We start from the raw sequence: 15,536 nt of genomic DNA on the forward strand, positions 1-15,536 counted from the left end.
ACTGGCTCTTCCTGAACTGAGAACTCTCCCAAAACTCTTCCATCTGTAACACTTTATGAATCTGAATCTATGAGTTAAAAAACTGTGGACTCAACTGGTACTTGAAAATTACTGGAAGGAGGATATCTGACAACTATGAGATGTCTGCTCGATACCTAGAGCTAGACTCCTGACACACTTCATCACTCTCCGTTGTCATAGCTATTCTTGGTGGTAGCTGTGAAGCCCAGTGACACGAGGAGACTTGCGGAGATTAAACATTTTGTTCAAGGTCAAAGTGCTGGTAAGTGGCAGAGCCATGATTCACATCCAAATCTTATTATGTCAGGTTACTTCTCAAACACAGATCATAGACAAGGAGTCAGGCTTCAGGTAGAAAACTGTTAAAATCTGCCTTCACTGATTTTTTTAAGTTCTAGAGTATTGGTTTAATAAAAGTAGGCCTGGGCTTTGTGGGGAGCTGGTTCAGTAGTAGAAGAAAGGTTTGGATTTTGATCTGATCACCCCATTTAATTTCACCTAGTTCAGACAAGCTTACTTACCACAGCTGGTGCTGGACTAGAAATGATAATAACCCTCCTAGCACCAAAGGGCCAGAGTGACCAGCAGGACAGACACGGGCAGCCTCATTGTGGTTCATTTGGTTGGGCTTTCAGGTTTACCAAACAATGAGCAATTAGGAGCTGGACTCAGGAGCGTAGGGAGTCCAGGGCCATTTGTACCTAGAGAGCCTCACTGGTCCTGCCCATATGTCACATGGCAGGTCACAAGGTCTGGCTTCCAGTCCTCTCTTCCTCACTGAGGGCTGATTCCATCCGTGTCACAGTCCCCACACCTACTTCCTTCCCAAGTAAGGCAGATTCCAGGAGAGCAACCCAGAGGGATTCTACTCTGTTTCCCAGGAGGACATTCAGGCACCTCTGTAAATGTATTTAGTTTCCTCTGAGTCTTTGATCCTTGTAGGAATGTTCTTTGTGACAGTGTAGTGGCACAGGTGTGTTCGACATCAGGAGGGCAAGTCAGGGGACTGGGAAGCTTGCACATGGCTGCACTTGGGTTACAGAGACAGGCTGTAGGAAGACCCAGCTTTGACCCCTCCTCTGGGGGCTGATGGCCAACCAAGCTTGATTCAGTTGCATTTTGATCAAGTCTGAACAAGAATTATCCTCTCTCTCAGTTCCCCTTCCATCACCTTTGTCTTCACACAGAGGCACCTTAAAACACTATCGAACACATTCCACCCTGGTAGAGCTTCTTGGTGGAAAGACTCCTTCATCTCTTCTCTCCCTGGCTCATTCCAAGCCTGAGTCTTTGCTTCTGGTGGAGTTGACAACAACGCAGAGGTGCACATTTTCAGTCCACGAAGAGCAAGGCTACCATGAGGAATAGCCACTCACCTGTCATCTTATGTTGATGTGATGATTAAATTAACTCAATGCTCTTTTTTTCCCAAGGAGTCCTGAGGTGTCAGGAGCCAGACAAAAATCACAGTTATTGAGGGTTTTTCTGTTCTTGGGCTCCGAGCAGGGAAGATGATGGAATGAAGAGACAGGTGAACAGGGTGGGTGCACACTTCCTCTTCCTCCATGAGCTCAAGCCTTTTATTCAAACCTAGCTTTGTTACCTGGGTCAATTTCATTTTTAATGGAGATGAAGACAACAGCCAGCTGAAGCAGTATGCTCACCAGCTGCCATTCCACTCTTGTGCCATCCTGCTCTGTGTGAGTAGGAAGCATTTTCTGTTACCAGAAATTGCCTGCTTAAATGAAAGTATCTTTGAGAGCACTCGCACTCCTGGCCAGAGGTTTTCAGTCTCGATTGTACAGTCAAATCACTTGAGATCTTTTGAAAAATACAGATTCCCTGACTCCCTTCTCTGAAGATTTTGATTCAGTAGATCTTAGGTGATGCCCAGAAACCAGTACTATTTAAACTCTGCTGGTGATTTTGTGGGGCAGCAGTACTGAAAACCACTGAGAAAGACCTTTATTAACAAGGGGCATGTGTTATCAGTGAGCACACTGCAAGGTTTGGATAAGTCTGAGTGGAGGGCCACAGTGGTACCCACATCAATAACAAGTACGGTGGGAGATCTCTGTAGGCAGCCTGCTTCTACCACCAGGAGCATGAGGCATGGTGGTGAGGACCATGGAGACCTGAGTTCAGATTGTTCACAGTCTCAGACCTTACAAGAATTACTCAGTTTATATAAAAGAACCAAGTTTTCTCGTATGAAAAAGGTGGCTAAGAAAAATGTCCCATGATAGGCTTTGTGGAATGAAAAACTGGGTGTGTCTGTCTGTCTGTGTGTAAATTTACCAGGATCTGGCACATACTAAACTCAAAAAAATCTCGACTACTATTATCCTGTTCTCTTTGTCAAACCTCATGTGTTGTCACCAGTTCCTAGTTTAGAGCACTGATGAAAACCGCATGATCACCACTTTTCAGAACTATAAGGAAACTTAGATATACCTCTCTCTCTGAAATATATGGAGGAGGAAATGAGGCTCACGGTCTGCGTCTACAGGCCCATGGAGATGAATTAAGTATTCAACCTCTCTGACAGCATGCTGAGCTGTCAGAACATCTCCATAATCTGCTGAACAAAGCTTGTGCTGGCACAGGCTCAGGTTCACAGTATATTCCATCAGGGAGGGACATATTTTTCATATTCCAAATGCTCTTCACAACTGCTCAAGCCTTTTTTAGTTTTCGTAGTTCATGCCCTTTCAGGTCTGCCCTCCTCCCTGTCTAATTGACTCGCTATTCCAGGTCTATCTTCTGATCCTTGGGGAATTGGTCGCTGACCACAATAACTTGGTCAATGTCTCTTTTTTATGTTCTGCTTGTGCAATGCATATCTTTTGACACAATTGAAAGGTTGTAGACTTACAAATGTGTAGTCAGTTAACTGATGCAAGCCCACCTGGACCTCAGCTGCATAATTGCAGGACAATATCTGGTTTCCTCATCCTCGCTGAGCAGAGTGCCTGGCACAGAGAAGAGAAGCAGCGAGCGTTCCTTGCTAGATCATACTGCTGTCATCTTCCACATAGGTCCCTATGTTGTAAAACCACCGTAGCTAATAACACTAGAGGTAATAAAGAGATTAGTAACATTTTTCCTTGCTAACTGTGGCCAGACTCAGTGAAACACAATTTCTTATATTTTCTTAAAAATAATTATCATCTTAAATGACAAGAAACTTTATCTATAAGATGAGAGAGTGAGAACTAAAGAGAGACAAGATATATGACTGAGAACGAGATTTGACCATAGAAATTAGATGCCTATAGAAATTCAAGGGTGAACAAAGCCCTCATGAGCTTGCATTCTCCATGAAGGAGGACTTTGTGAAGAGGTGATGATTCACTTGGATCTTGAAGGATAAATTGGATGAGGATGACAGAAGAGAGAAAATATAGGGAGCATCCGGGCATAGGCATGGTTGTGAAGCTGAGCTCCACCTACTGGGGGATACGATGCCTACAGTCCTGCCAGAGTCTGTCTGCACTGGGGCTTCACTCATTGTCCATTGACTGTGAAGTTACCTTACAGTACTGACCTTCCAGCACAAGGGCAGATGCTATTTCTCTATAACATCGTTTCCCGATCATGACCCTACTGACATTAAAGGCTAAAGAATTTTTTTGTGAGTGAATGTCCTGAGCATCACACATTGTTTAGCAGTATCCCTGGTTTCTACCCACTTGATGCTAATAGCAAACCAGCCACCATGTGGCAACACTAAAAACATCCCTGAAAACTGACAGTGTCCACAGGGATGAGTGAAAGGAGGGAATAAACCAGCCCCAGAAGAGAATCACTGAGCTAGCAGAGGAAATACTTTATATCAGGTCCTCCACACCACTTGTAATACCACTAAGGACCAGAGGTTGACAACTGTGAATGCCTATACTTAGCAAGAAAATGTGGGCATGCAGTTGAGGGAAAATTATTAAGATATAGAGAAGATATTGATGTAGTTACTTAATGAAATATATGAACGGTCACATGTATATGGGATTAAATACTTAATGATACATTTTATAGAAAAACTAAGTTGTGTAAAGTTCAGGGTTTTGGTGAATGAGCCAAGGAGAATTACCCGAGGCTGACACTTGATCCTTCCCCAGCTTCCAAATCTGGCTCACTGACCAAGTCAATAGATGGATCCGGTTTAGATTGGATCAAGCTAATGGCTAGTTACTCCCAGGGAACAAGGAGACTGAGGAGGCCCAGTCCCTGATGGTATGGGCTCCCACTTCCTCCTCTCCTCACCTTCCCCCGCTCTGTTGTGACTCCAAAGTCCTCATCCAGGAACAGAAAGAAACTGGTGTTAGCACCAGGATGTCATGCTGATGCCTGGTTTTAGTGTTGCTTTGATCACTTACTTTACTAAAGATTCCAAATGAGCTTCTCTCTCTAAATAGAGGGAATAATAAAACGTAATATAATTATAGATTTCTTTGTAAAAATTCAACATCTGTCCTGCAGATAGTCAGACAACAATTAATTAGGTAGCCACATGTTGGCTATTGTCACACAAAGACCAGAGTTGCAGAGACTGTGCCCTCAAGGAGCCTGAACAGGGAGGGAGGGGCCGTAGGATCAGGTCCTGGGATGGCAGGAGAGATCTGCACTCAAAGAACAATGGAGTTCTGGGAAAGGAAGTCCCAAGAGACTCAGGGCCAAGAAAAAGGCACAGGAAGTGGGCTGTCTTTGTTGTGGGGTTGAAAATGAATAAGGAGTTTCAATTCAGTGGGACTGACGTGAGGACAGAGGGGGTGAGGAGTTCACAGGGAGCAAAGGCCTCAAGTAGAAACTGTGGGGCCTGCACAGAAATCCACCTGGAATTCAACTTGGGCAGTTGTGGGAGTCAAGGTCACAAGATCAAGGTCACATCTGAGGCACAAAGTGAAGGTCCATAATGCTCAAACTCAAATTATCAATAGTGTTGGGAGCTGTCTCTCAAATCAGAACTCCTGGATCCTTCCCCAGGCTCTGCCATCCACTACCTGTGTGCCCTTGATAAAGTTATTTGACCTCTCTTGTGTCATTTTGAGCAGCTGGGGAGAAATGATATGCCCACCTCATAGGGAGGGTGACCACACATGTCAGTTTGCTCAGGAGATTCCTGGTATATGTTGCTGTCCTGGCATTCCATCCATTTAATGACCTCTTTAACTCTCCAAAGTACTCCAGTTTAGCCCGTAAGTTTCATCATCACTCTGCTCATTAGATTGTAGATGTGAAGATTAAAAGAGGATTTCACCAGGGCCCTGCATCAAGCAAGTGTTATGTAATTGTTTGCCATTCGTGTTTTATTGAATTTTGAAAACATGAATTGGTGCTGAGTATTGAGAAGATGACTGGGCCAACAGAATAAAGACTGTGTTTGAGAAGAAGTGATATGTAAATTATATCTCAATAAAACTCTTTTAAGAAGGAGTCAGGAAAATATCAAGTAAGCCTGGATCAAATACAGTGCTTTATTTTCAACTTAGGACTTTGGCCTCAGGTCTGAACATGATTATCTCTAGATCTTTTAGAAAATGTAAAGTAGAAGCAGAGACTTCACTTGTCTATAATGGTCCTAGTCATCTTTCTAAGTTTATCATAACTCCTTTCTCATTTTTATAAAATTAAGCTCTGGTAGTTGACATGTAGACAGCACCTGTTCTGTACCCAGCCCTGTTCTGAGGAGTTACACGTTATAGCTTATTCAAGCCTCATGATAATCATAGGACTGTTCCCACTGTACAAGGAGACATGGCTGTGAAATCTCCACCCAGGCTGGGTCCAAGGCAAACAAGGCACATAGTCCAGGAATGGCCTGGACACCGTGTACAACAAACATCTCAGTGACGACCAAGATGTCCTCTGCTGTATTTGGATGGAATGCCCTCTACATATCTATTAAGTCCACCGGATCAAGTGTTTCATTTAAATCCACTATTTCCTTGTTTACTTTCTGTCTGGATGATCTGTCCACTGATGTAAACGCAATGTTGATGTCCCCAACTATTATAGTTTGGGAGTTAATTTTTCTCCTTAGGTCTGTTACTAGTTGCTTTATATACTTTGGTGCTCCAGTTTTAGGTGCATATATATTCATAAGCGCCATGTCCTCTTGGTGAAATGTCCCTTTTGTTGTTATATACTGTCCCTCCTTGTCTCTCATTGTCTTTTTTACCTTGAAGTCTGCTTTGTCTGGTATAAGTGTGGCAGCACCTGCTTTCTTTTGCTTGCCATTTGCTTGCAGTATCCTCCTCCATCCCTTCACTCTAATACTATGTCTTTAGAGTTTACATGTGTTTCCTGGAGGCAGCATATTCTTGGGTCTTTCTAATCCATCCAGCAACTCTGTGTCTTCTGATTGGAAAACTCAATCCATTTCATTTAGAGTGATTATTGATATATGAGGGCTTAATACTTCCTTTTTATCTCTTGTTTTCTGGTTGTTCTATATTTCCACTGTTTCTCTTCCTTTGTATTTCTGAGTGCACATTTCATTTTGGTGGTTTCCTGTGGAGGTTTACTCAGTTTTCTCTTTTTTCATGGATTTCAGCTCTGCTCTGATTTTTTGTTTAGTGGTTACCATGAGGTTTGTATAAATGATCTCGTACATGAGATAGTCCTAGTCCATTTTCTGAGAGCCTCTTATCTCCATTAGCCTGAGCAGGTTCCAACCCACTCCTCTTTCCCTTCTGAGTTATTGTGGTCACAAGTTATTCTATTCTGTGTTGTGATTTTGCGACTAAGTTGAAGTGTTTATAGTTACTTTCGATGCTTCCCTTCCCTTTATCTTTTAAATTATAACTAAGTATTTGCTACTCTGCTCTGAAAGAGAGTTAAAGTTTTCTTACTTTGCCTGTGTATTTATCTCCTTGCTCAAAGCTTTGTATCTAACACCATATGCAAAAATGAAGACAAAATGTGTTAAAGACTTGAATGCAAGACCTGAAATTGTAAAACTACTAGAAGAGAATATAAGCAGTACACTATTTGACATTCGGCTTATCAACATTTTTTGAATACGGTCTACTCAGGCAAGAGAAAGAAAAGAAAAAATTAACAAATGGAACTACAGAAGACTGAAAAGCTTCTGCACAGCAAAGGAAACCATCAACAAAATGAAAAGACAACCTACCAACCTGGAGAAGATATTTGCAAATCGTTTATCCAATAAGAGGTTAATTTCCAAAATATATAAAGAACTCATACAACTTAACAACAACAAAAAAAAACAGATCAAAAATTGGGCAGAAGATATGAACAGACATTCCTCCAAGGAAGATTTACAGATGGCCAACAGACACATGAAAAGATGTTCAACGTCACTAATTATTGAGATAACGCAAATCAAAATTATAATTGTATATCAACTTATTCCTGTCAGGATGGCTTCAATTATCAAGACAGAAAGTGACAAACATTGGAGAGGATGTGGAGAGAAGGGAACCCTCATACACTGCTGGTGGGAATGTAAAATGGCACAACCGCTATGGAAAACAGTATGGAGATTTCTCAAAAAATTAAAAATAGAAATACCATACAATACAGCTATCCGAAAGATCTTGAAATCAACAATCCAAAGAGATTTATGCACCCCTATGTTCATTGCAGCATAATTCACAATAGTCCAGACCTGGAAGGAATCCAAGTGCCCTGCTGCAGATGATTGGAAAAGAAGATGTGGTATATATATAGACAATGGAACACTACTCAGCCATGAAAAAAAGACAAAATCATCCCATTTGCAACAACATGGAAGGAACTTGAGGGTATGATGTTAAGCAAAATAAGCCAGATGGAAACAGACTAATACTGCATGATTTCACTCATATGTGGAAAATAAACATATGGACAAAGAGAACAGATTAGTGGTTATAAGAGGAGAAGGGGGCTGAAGGGTGGGCAAAAGGGGAAAAGGGGCACACGTACGGTGATGGATAAAAATTAGAGTACTGGTGGTGAGCTTGATGTAGGCTATACAAGAATTGATAGATAATAATGTAGACTCAAAATTATACAACGTTTAAACCTTTATGATTTCAGTAAAATATTGGGAAAAAAAGAAAGATGTCCCCAAGACCAGGGCCTTTCCTAACGTTTTTGTCCTGAGTAACTACCTCTCCACCAGACTTCCAGACTTCAGCAGGATCTTAAGGAAGAAGAGGCTTACCTCCAAAGAACATGTCTGAGGTTAATGTCCCAACAGACCTGGAGGTGAGGGCAGAACCAGTTTTACAGAATGAATGAGAAAAAAAGAAACATGTGGCATCTCGTACTCCAAAAACTGTGGGGCTGATATGACTAACTTAACATTTAAGCAATTAAGATCCTCTCCATTTCAAAATAACTCTTTTGCAGGCTTTTGTGCCAATACCTGAGTCACTGAGTCACTCTCACTGAATGTTATTACTTTTATTAAGTATGGCAAGGCCTCAAATGACCAAAACATTAGTGTAAGTATATCTCAAAGAGTCTATGAGCCGGAGGACAGGCCAAATATAATTCCCTCTCACCACATACTGTAAATCTCCCTGAAGACACTAGCTCATTCCAGGTAGAATCTGAATCATTTAATTTTGCACCATGGTTTGTCATAGGAGGTGATCGACAAATATCACACCAACACTGACACTGAAGTCCATTTCACTCCCCTAGTTTCTGACCTTAACATGGGGACCTGATCAAAGCTCCTTTTGGGAAGAGCAAAAAGTCAGAAGAGCAGCACCACTATTCTGATTTTTTGGTTTCTCCTATTTCTCACTGTAAATGCTGGCTTGAAAAGAGTCTTTGTGGGTCATGTTACTGTTTTTGATCACCAGAGAATGATCATTATCAGTTGGAGAGAGAAAACACGGAGGCAAAGACAGCACAACTTCTTCATTGTAGGAACCGTGTGCATCGTGTGGGTGGGACTTTATTTTTTGCTGAGTAAGACACCTCTGAAGGGTCTAGAGACCCAGCAGGTGACAGGGCAGGTCCATAACAAGTAGGGCTCTAGGCAGAGTCCCCACTAAGTCCTGATGACAAAAACATTATTCTATTTCGTTGTTAACCTTCACTTCCCTTTGGAATGAAAATCGCCAGCGAATGTCAACTGTGTGAAATTACACACTTGAGAACATAACCGTCTGTATTTCTAGCATCCTTCTAAATCAGTTTTGTTCTTGGCAAGTTATGCTCCAGTGAAGGATGGAAACAAAGAGTCACAAATAATCCTGACAGCAAATAATGCATTCACAGATAAACTATTGACTCATTTTTCTGGCTCTCTCCTTCATTTCTTTTTTTTTTTTTTTTAACATAAATCAACTTTGTTTCTCTACTTCCCATCACCTTCATATCATCCCTGCTAAAACTGATGTGGCTTTTCCATCCCATGAGGCTGTCTTGTCCCTCTCTTGACACCAGGAAGAACAAGTTCCTACCTTGCCAAGTACCATCTGCTCTCAGCCCTCTGTACTTGCTGTTCCCTCTGCCTAGAACACTCTTCTCCATATCTTCCCCTGGACATCATCGTCCACTTATCCAACCTTAAAAGTCCCTCCTCCTATAGCTTTGCCTGGACGTCTGTGCAGGACGCTGCCCCTAGGGGCTGCGTTGTTGTTCTTTACACAGTCACTGTCCAATATCACTCATTCAGTTGCAGGTTTGTTTGTTGCCTCACAGGTAAGAGGTGAGCTCCCCAGAGCAAGGTCCTCCTACGATGTGTTCCTACTACTGAATCTGTGGCACAGAGCACAGGGCCCCGTCATAGGAGAAGCTCATGGTTATTGTTGAACAATGGATGGGTGGATGGATGCATGGATGAAACCTCCCATTTGTTCATGATTACCATGATTTAAGTCCTGTGATGGCTCTTTATATAGAGAGTCTGTCTTCCGTATAAAAACAGGCATGGTATCATTTGTGGCCATTTTAGAAATGAGGAAAAGGAAGCTTGGAGTGACCACTGCTTTAACTTGCCCAAGGACACTTCATGATTAGGTGTTGCATCCAAGATTCAACCCTACACCTGCATGAGCCCAGATCTCATCACCCTCCACCATTCAGCACTGCCTCCCCTAAGCAATCAGTTATTCTACTTCTTCACATCATTACATCATCCTGTGAATCAGTGGAAGAAAAACCTTAAAAAGCTAACAAAAACTAAAAGAAAATTAAATCATTGATTTACAGTCGATGAATGTAAGAAATTAACTAAGTGAGATATTCTTCGTAAAAACAGCCTTCAGAGAGGTGAGACGTTTGCCAAACTTCAAACACCTGAGTGAAAAAGTGTCTGTGGACGAGGGAAGTCTGCCTCCTGGAGGAGGTATGTGGTATTGCATCAAGCCCAGGTGTTTGGTAAACCTGCAGGAACAAACTCACAGGATATGAGGCTTTTTGTACCTTGAAGAAGAAGGAGAAATGCAAGAGAAGGTAGTGGAAGAAGAAGAGGAGGAGGAGAAGGAGAGAATGATGAGCACAATAATAATTAAAAACACCCGGATGACAACACAGGGTCACAATGGTGTAATTTGCTTTTTTATTTAGAAACGACTTTTACATTAATTTTACCTAAAGTTTTGTATTGTTATTGCACTTCTCAAGTTGTTTGGGGTCTAGAAAGCGCCACCACCTTGGTTTCTACAGAAAGCACAGGCTGGCTGGGTTCTGGTTGATTCTCACTGTCGTTTCCAGGCCCAATGCCAAGTTTATCATCTGACACATTTCCTCATTTATGGGAGGGATTAAAGTGGTGACCAGGAGAATAAAAGGAGGAGTTCTGGGTGCTCCCCACCAGAGTGATTCCCTTCATCCCTTCCACATCAGAGACCAGCCAACAACAGCTGCTTCCATCATGAAGCTGGTGACGGTCCTCATGCTGGTGGCCCTCCCACTTTACTGCTATGCAGGTGAGTACAGCAAGGAGGGCAGGCCTTGGGCTAAAAGTTGTTGTCAGCTTCCCTGTGGAAGAATTCCTGGTCCCCAAACCCCAGTACAAAACATCCTCAAAATAATGTGTCTGCTTGTACTAGGCCAAAGGATTATCATTAATTCAAGAAAACTAAGGTAGTTTCCTCACGGGCTTTGCCTCTGCCATGGAGCTGCATGTAGCACGTCATGCTATTTGGGGCATGTCACCATCATCACAGGTACCGTGAAAACCAGGATGAGTCTTGGGTTTGAATATTAGAATTAGATATTTCAGTGGGAGAAGGGAAAGATATGATTTCATGGCCCCCCAACATTGGCTCTAGCTGGTTTCCTGAAAGAGGCACACATGAGGTTTCTTGAATGAGGCATTCATGGAGTTTCCTTCAATGTGGAAATGGGAAACCTCCCTGTAGGAAAGGCTCAGGCTATATGTGTAACCCAGTGTCCTACTCCAATTGGGGGTCCACTCTTCACACATTTGTAGAGTGGATTTGAACCTACCAGGATGCCCCTTAGCTCCCAGTCTCCTCATGATCAACTCTGACTGGGGAGAACTCACACCCTCTGGAGGTCTCCTATCAGCAATGAAGACCCAGAAGGAGGAAAATGCCCTGAGACCCGGAATCTGATCTTCAATAATAGGTCAGCCACGTAGTGTGCGTTGTTCAACTTGCCAAGCTCCTTTAACATCCCACCTCATTTGTTCCTGAATTACGCACAGATGTGTTAAAGGTCATATGCTCTATGACTGATGAACAAACACATGGATAAAGAGAACAGATTAGTGGTTACCAGATGGGAAGGATGTTGGGGGTGGGCAAAGGGGGTAGGGGTGCACATATGTATGGTGATGGATAAAAATTAGACTATTAATGCTTAGTATGAGACAGTCTATACAGAAACTGATAAATAATAATGTACACCAAAAATTATGCAAGACTATAAACCTTTATGAGTTAAATAAAATAATTGAGGGGAAAAAAGGTGATATGCTCAAGTTCAACTCAATAGAAAATTCCAGAGCCAAGGATGAAAATCTGGCTATTGTTAATCCAATTCCAGAGCCCCTTTCCCTACACAACTCAAGTGGCGAGAACAGATCACTTTATGAACAAGAATTTATTCATGCGTTATTTTTTGTTGCCAAAAGTAATGTCAATAGGGCTAATGGACAGTATCCTTAACCCAATACATCTACAACACTGGGAACTGATGCTCTGAATAATCATAGTAATGCATCACATGAGTCTGAACAAAGAAAGACCAGATAATGCTTAATCTGTTTCACTAAATCAGAGCGACTGATTTCTTGAGCATCCTCCTTAATCATGGTTACAAAATGTTGGGCTTCTCTGGGTTATGGAGGCAGGAAGGTGGTGGAGGGCAGATGTTTTAGGGCTTAAAGGAAATCCAAGATGCTGACTTTAGTCTCTTGGATTAACAACTTAAGACCATTCCCCATAATCTTTCTGAATGTATGTCTTTGCTGGAATGTAAGAAGATGACAAACATCATAGTTATGCTGCAAAAGTGGTTTGTACTTCCATAATTGAGCCCATGTTTTCATGTTTTCATCCAGGGTCTGGCTGCCAACTTCTTGAGGATGTGGTTGAAAAGACGCTTGATCCTGAACTGTCCACGACTGAATATGTAGAAGCTCTTCAAGAGTTCATATCGGATGATGCCGCTAGGGAGGTCGCAGCACAATTTAAACAATGTTTTCTCATCCAGTCAAATGAAACTCTGAGCAATTTTGGAAAGATGATGGTAATTTCAGTTTTATTCTTATGCACTGCTAAACCACTGGACAGGGACAAGCAGGCTCCTAGTTTGTCACTAATTATGCCAAATCAATGAGAACATGCCTTATTTTATCTCAGCGAATTTCATTATTGGCGAGTCTGATGAGTTGGACATCAAGAAAGACATGAGGGCCCCAGTGATGATTCTCCTCTTGACTTTGTGGGATCTTTAGCGAATGATAAAGGGAAAAGACAAAAGACAGAAAAGACAAAAGAGGTAAAATATCGCTCAGGAAAACTCTTACACAACTCTCAGCTCCCCAGTACACATATATGCACACACACATAGGCACACACGCACACACACACAATTTTCTATCAAAGTGAAAAACCTCTGATTCTCAAGAAGCCACTAATTTCTGGGAGTGATCAGCAAAAAGATCCCCTTCTTCATAGTTAGTGACACTCCCAGCACTAACTTCTTAGATTTCAGATGTGTGTGAACAAACCCAGGAAAACAATAAGAAGGAATGTTGCTTTACAGAATTTTACTTTGTAAGAGAGAATTGAAAATCTAAGTGACGTCTCCGTGTTTTTTTCCAGGAAACAATGTACAATAGCCTATATTGTGCTCTCTTTTGACTTTCCACAAGACTTTTGGCTGAGAGGACTATAGAGAATGATCAGAAACCAACTGTCAACTGCTATAAACCACAATTTTACTTCCTTTTTTGCTTGTGATCTACTACTGCAAGACAATTGTTGAAACCTCATTTGCATTTTCATTTCAATAAAGTATCTGCAAACACAGGTTCTTTTTTTCTTATCTGATTAAAAGGGAGGCTTTAGAGACCCTCGTAGATCACATATGAGTGTGCGCACCCATGCACAGACACACACACTCACACATATTCATTAAGATCTCCCAGGTGAGGGATTGGAGAATCTGAAAAGCTTGTGTTCCTTCCCATAATGAGCCCAAGCTTGATTGTCTCTCTGGAAAAGTGACTTTGCCCCTTATCACCCCATCCCCCCCAGGACTCTCTCTGACATCCTCAGGCACTGAGATTCTGCTGGTTGGGGCGTGATCAGGTTCCTGACGCACTGCAGGCTTCATCTCCACACTGAGGCCTGCACTGCACAATGAGGGTCCTCTTTGGCTCTCTCTGTCCCTGACCAAGGTGTGCAGGGGTGGGAACAGAGCCAGCCAGGAAGGTGACTCATGCAAAGCAGGGGTGAATACTGTATTGATTTTAAAATTTATACATCACATTATTTTTATTTTTAAAAATATTTCATTAAGACCTAAAGATTAGACCTGAAACAATAAGTCTTCTAGAAGAGAATATAGGCAGTACACTCTTTGACATCAGTATCAAAAGGATCTTTTCGGACACCATAACTCCTCAGACGAGGGAAACAATAGAAAGAATAAACAAATGGGACTTCATCAGACTAAAGAGCTTCTTCAAGGCAAATGAAAACAGGATTGAAACAAAAAAAAAACCCACTAGTTGGGAAAATTATTTACAAGTTATTTATCCGACAAAGGGTTAATCTCCATAATATATAAAGAACTCACACAGCTCAACAACAAAAAATCAAACAACCAGATCAAAAATTGGGCAGGGGACAGGAACAGACATTTCTCCAAAGAAGACATACGGATGGCCAATAGACACATGAAAAGATGCTCACCATCACTAATCATCAGGGAAATGCAAATCAAAACCACACTAAGATATCACCTTATACCTGTTAGAATGGCAAAAATAACCAAAACAAAAAGTGACAAATGTTGGAGAGGTTGTGGAGAAAAAGGAACCTTCATACATTCTTGGTGGGAATGCAAACTCATGCAGCCACTATGGAAAACAGTATGGAGATTTCTCAAAAAGTTAAAAGTAGAAATACCCTATGACCCAGCCATCCAACTACTGGGTATCTATCCAAAGAACCTGAAATAAGCAATTCCAAAAGTCCCATGTACCCCTATGTTCATCACAGAATTATTTACAATAGCCAAGACATGGAACCAACCTAAATGCCCATCAACTGATGATTGTATAAAGAAGATATGGTATATATATACAATGGAATACTACTCAGCCATAAAAAAAGACAAAATCGTCCCATTCACAACAACATGGATGGACCTTGAAGGTATTATGTTAAGTGAAATAAGCCAGATAGAGAAAGACAATCTCTGTATGACCCGACTCCTGTGTGGAAGTTAAACATGTAGACAAAGAGAACAGATTAGTGGCTACCAGGGGAAAGGGGAGGTGAGGGGAGGGCACAAAGGGTGAAGTGGTGCACCTACAACACAACTAACAATAATGTACAACTGAAATTTCACAAGGTTGTAAACTATCATAATCTTAATAAAAAGTAAAAAGAAACTATATGAAGACAAAAAATATATTTCATTAAAATGTCATGTACCCTAATTACTTATATTTTTGGTGCCCCCTTAAGTTGTGTGATGTCCCCTAGTCCCGTCCCTTCAAGTGGCAATGTCGTCCATTTTCTCATTCCCACACTAATCTACACAGCAATGAAATTTGAGGGAAATGTGTGTGTTCTGTAGGAATAAAGCAAAGCAAGTGAGTTGTCATCGAATCAGAGCATTACATTATCAGTGCCCACATCCTGTCACCAGGGATAAGTTAGTACCACCCCTTCTGCTCACATCTCAGCAGGTCCCTCTTCCTTCCTAGGCTGTCCTCTCATGCAGGAAGACCCCTGACTCTTTCTCAGGACAATTTACCTCACACCAGGACTGGCTCTTCCACCAGGCGTAACCCGTATATGGAATTAGATACACGATACCTTTAAAGTTCCACAAAAATGTTA

At 41.7% G+C, this 15,536-nt stretch overlaps 2 protein-coding genes across 2 annotated transcripts in view; one reads left to right on the forward strand and one right to left on the reverse strand.

The window, feature by feature from the left end:
• Nucleotides 1–15,536, reverse strand: part of LOC103562892 (secretoglobin family 1D member-like) — a 206,371-nt gene that overhangs the window by 94,449 nt on the left and 96,386 nt on the right. The window lies entirely within an intron of this gene.
• LOC103562890 (mammaglobin-B-like) lies at nt 10,754–13,490 on the forward strand. Its single transcript, XM_008538055.2, has 3 exons — nt 10,754–10,916; nt 12,518–12,705; nt 13,284–13,490. The coding sequence occupies exons 1-3, from the start codon at nt 10,862–10,864 to the stop codon at nt 13,320–13,322; spliced, it is 282 nt and encodes a 93-aa protein (XP_008536277.2). The 5' UTR covers nt 10,754–10,861; the 3' UTR covers nt 13,323–13,490.

Source organism: Equus przewalskii, chromosome 11, assembly GCF_037783145.1.
Source record: "Equus przewalskii isolate Varuska chromosome 11, EquPr2, whole genome shotgun sequence".
NCBI lineage: Eukaryota > Metazoa > Chordata > Mammalia > Perissodactyla > Equidae > Equus > Equus przewalskii.

Bases quoted from the DNA above. Each gene is read 5' to 3' on its own strand.
- LOC103562890 (XM_008538055.2), top strand. From the start codon at position 10,862: ATGAAGCTGGTGACGGTCCTCATGCTGGTGGCCCTCCCACTTTACTGC. The intron at 10,917-12,517 runs GTGAGTACAGCA...GTTTTCATCCAG, and splicing joins CCCACTTTACTGCTATGCAG to GGTCTGGCTGCCAACTTCTT. The intron at 12,706-13,283 runs GTAATTTCAGTT...GTTTTTTTCCAG, and splicing joins GCAATTTTGGAAAGATGATG to GAAACAATGTACAATAGCCT.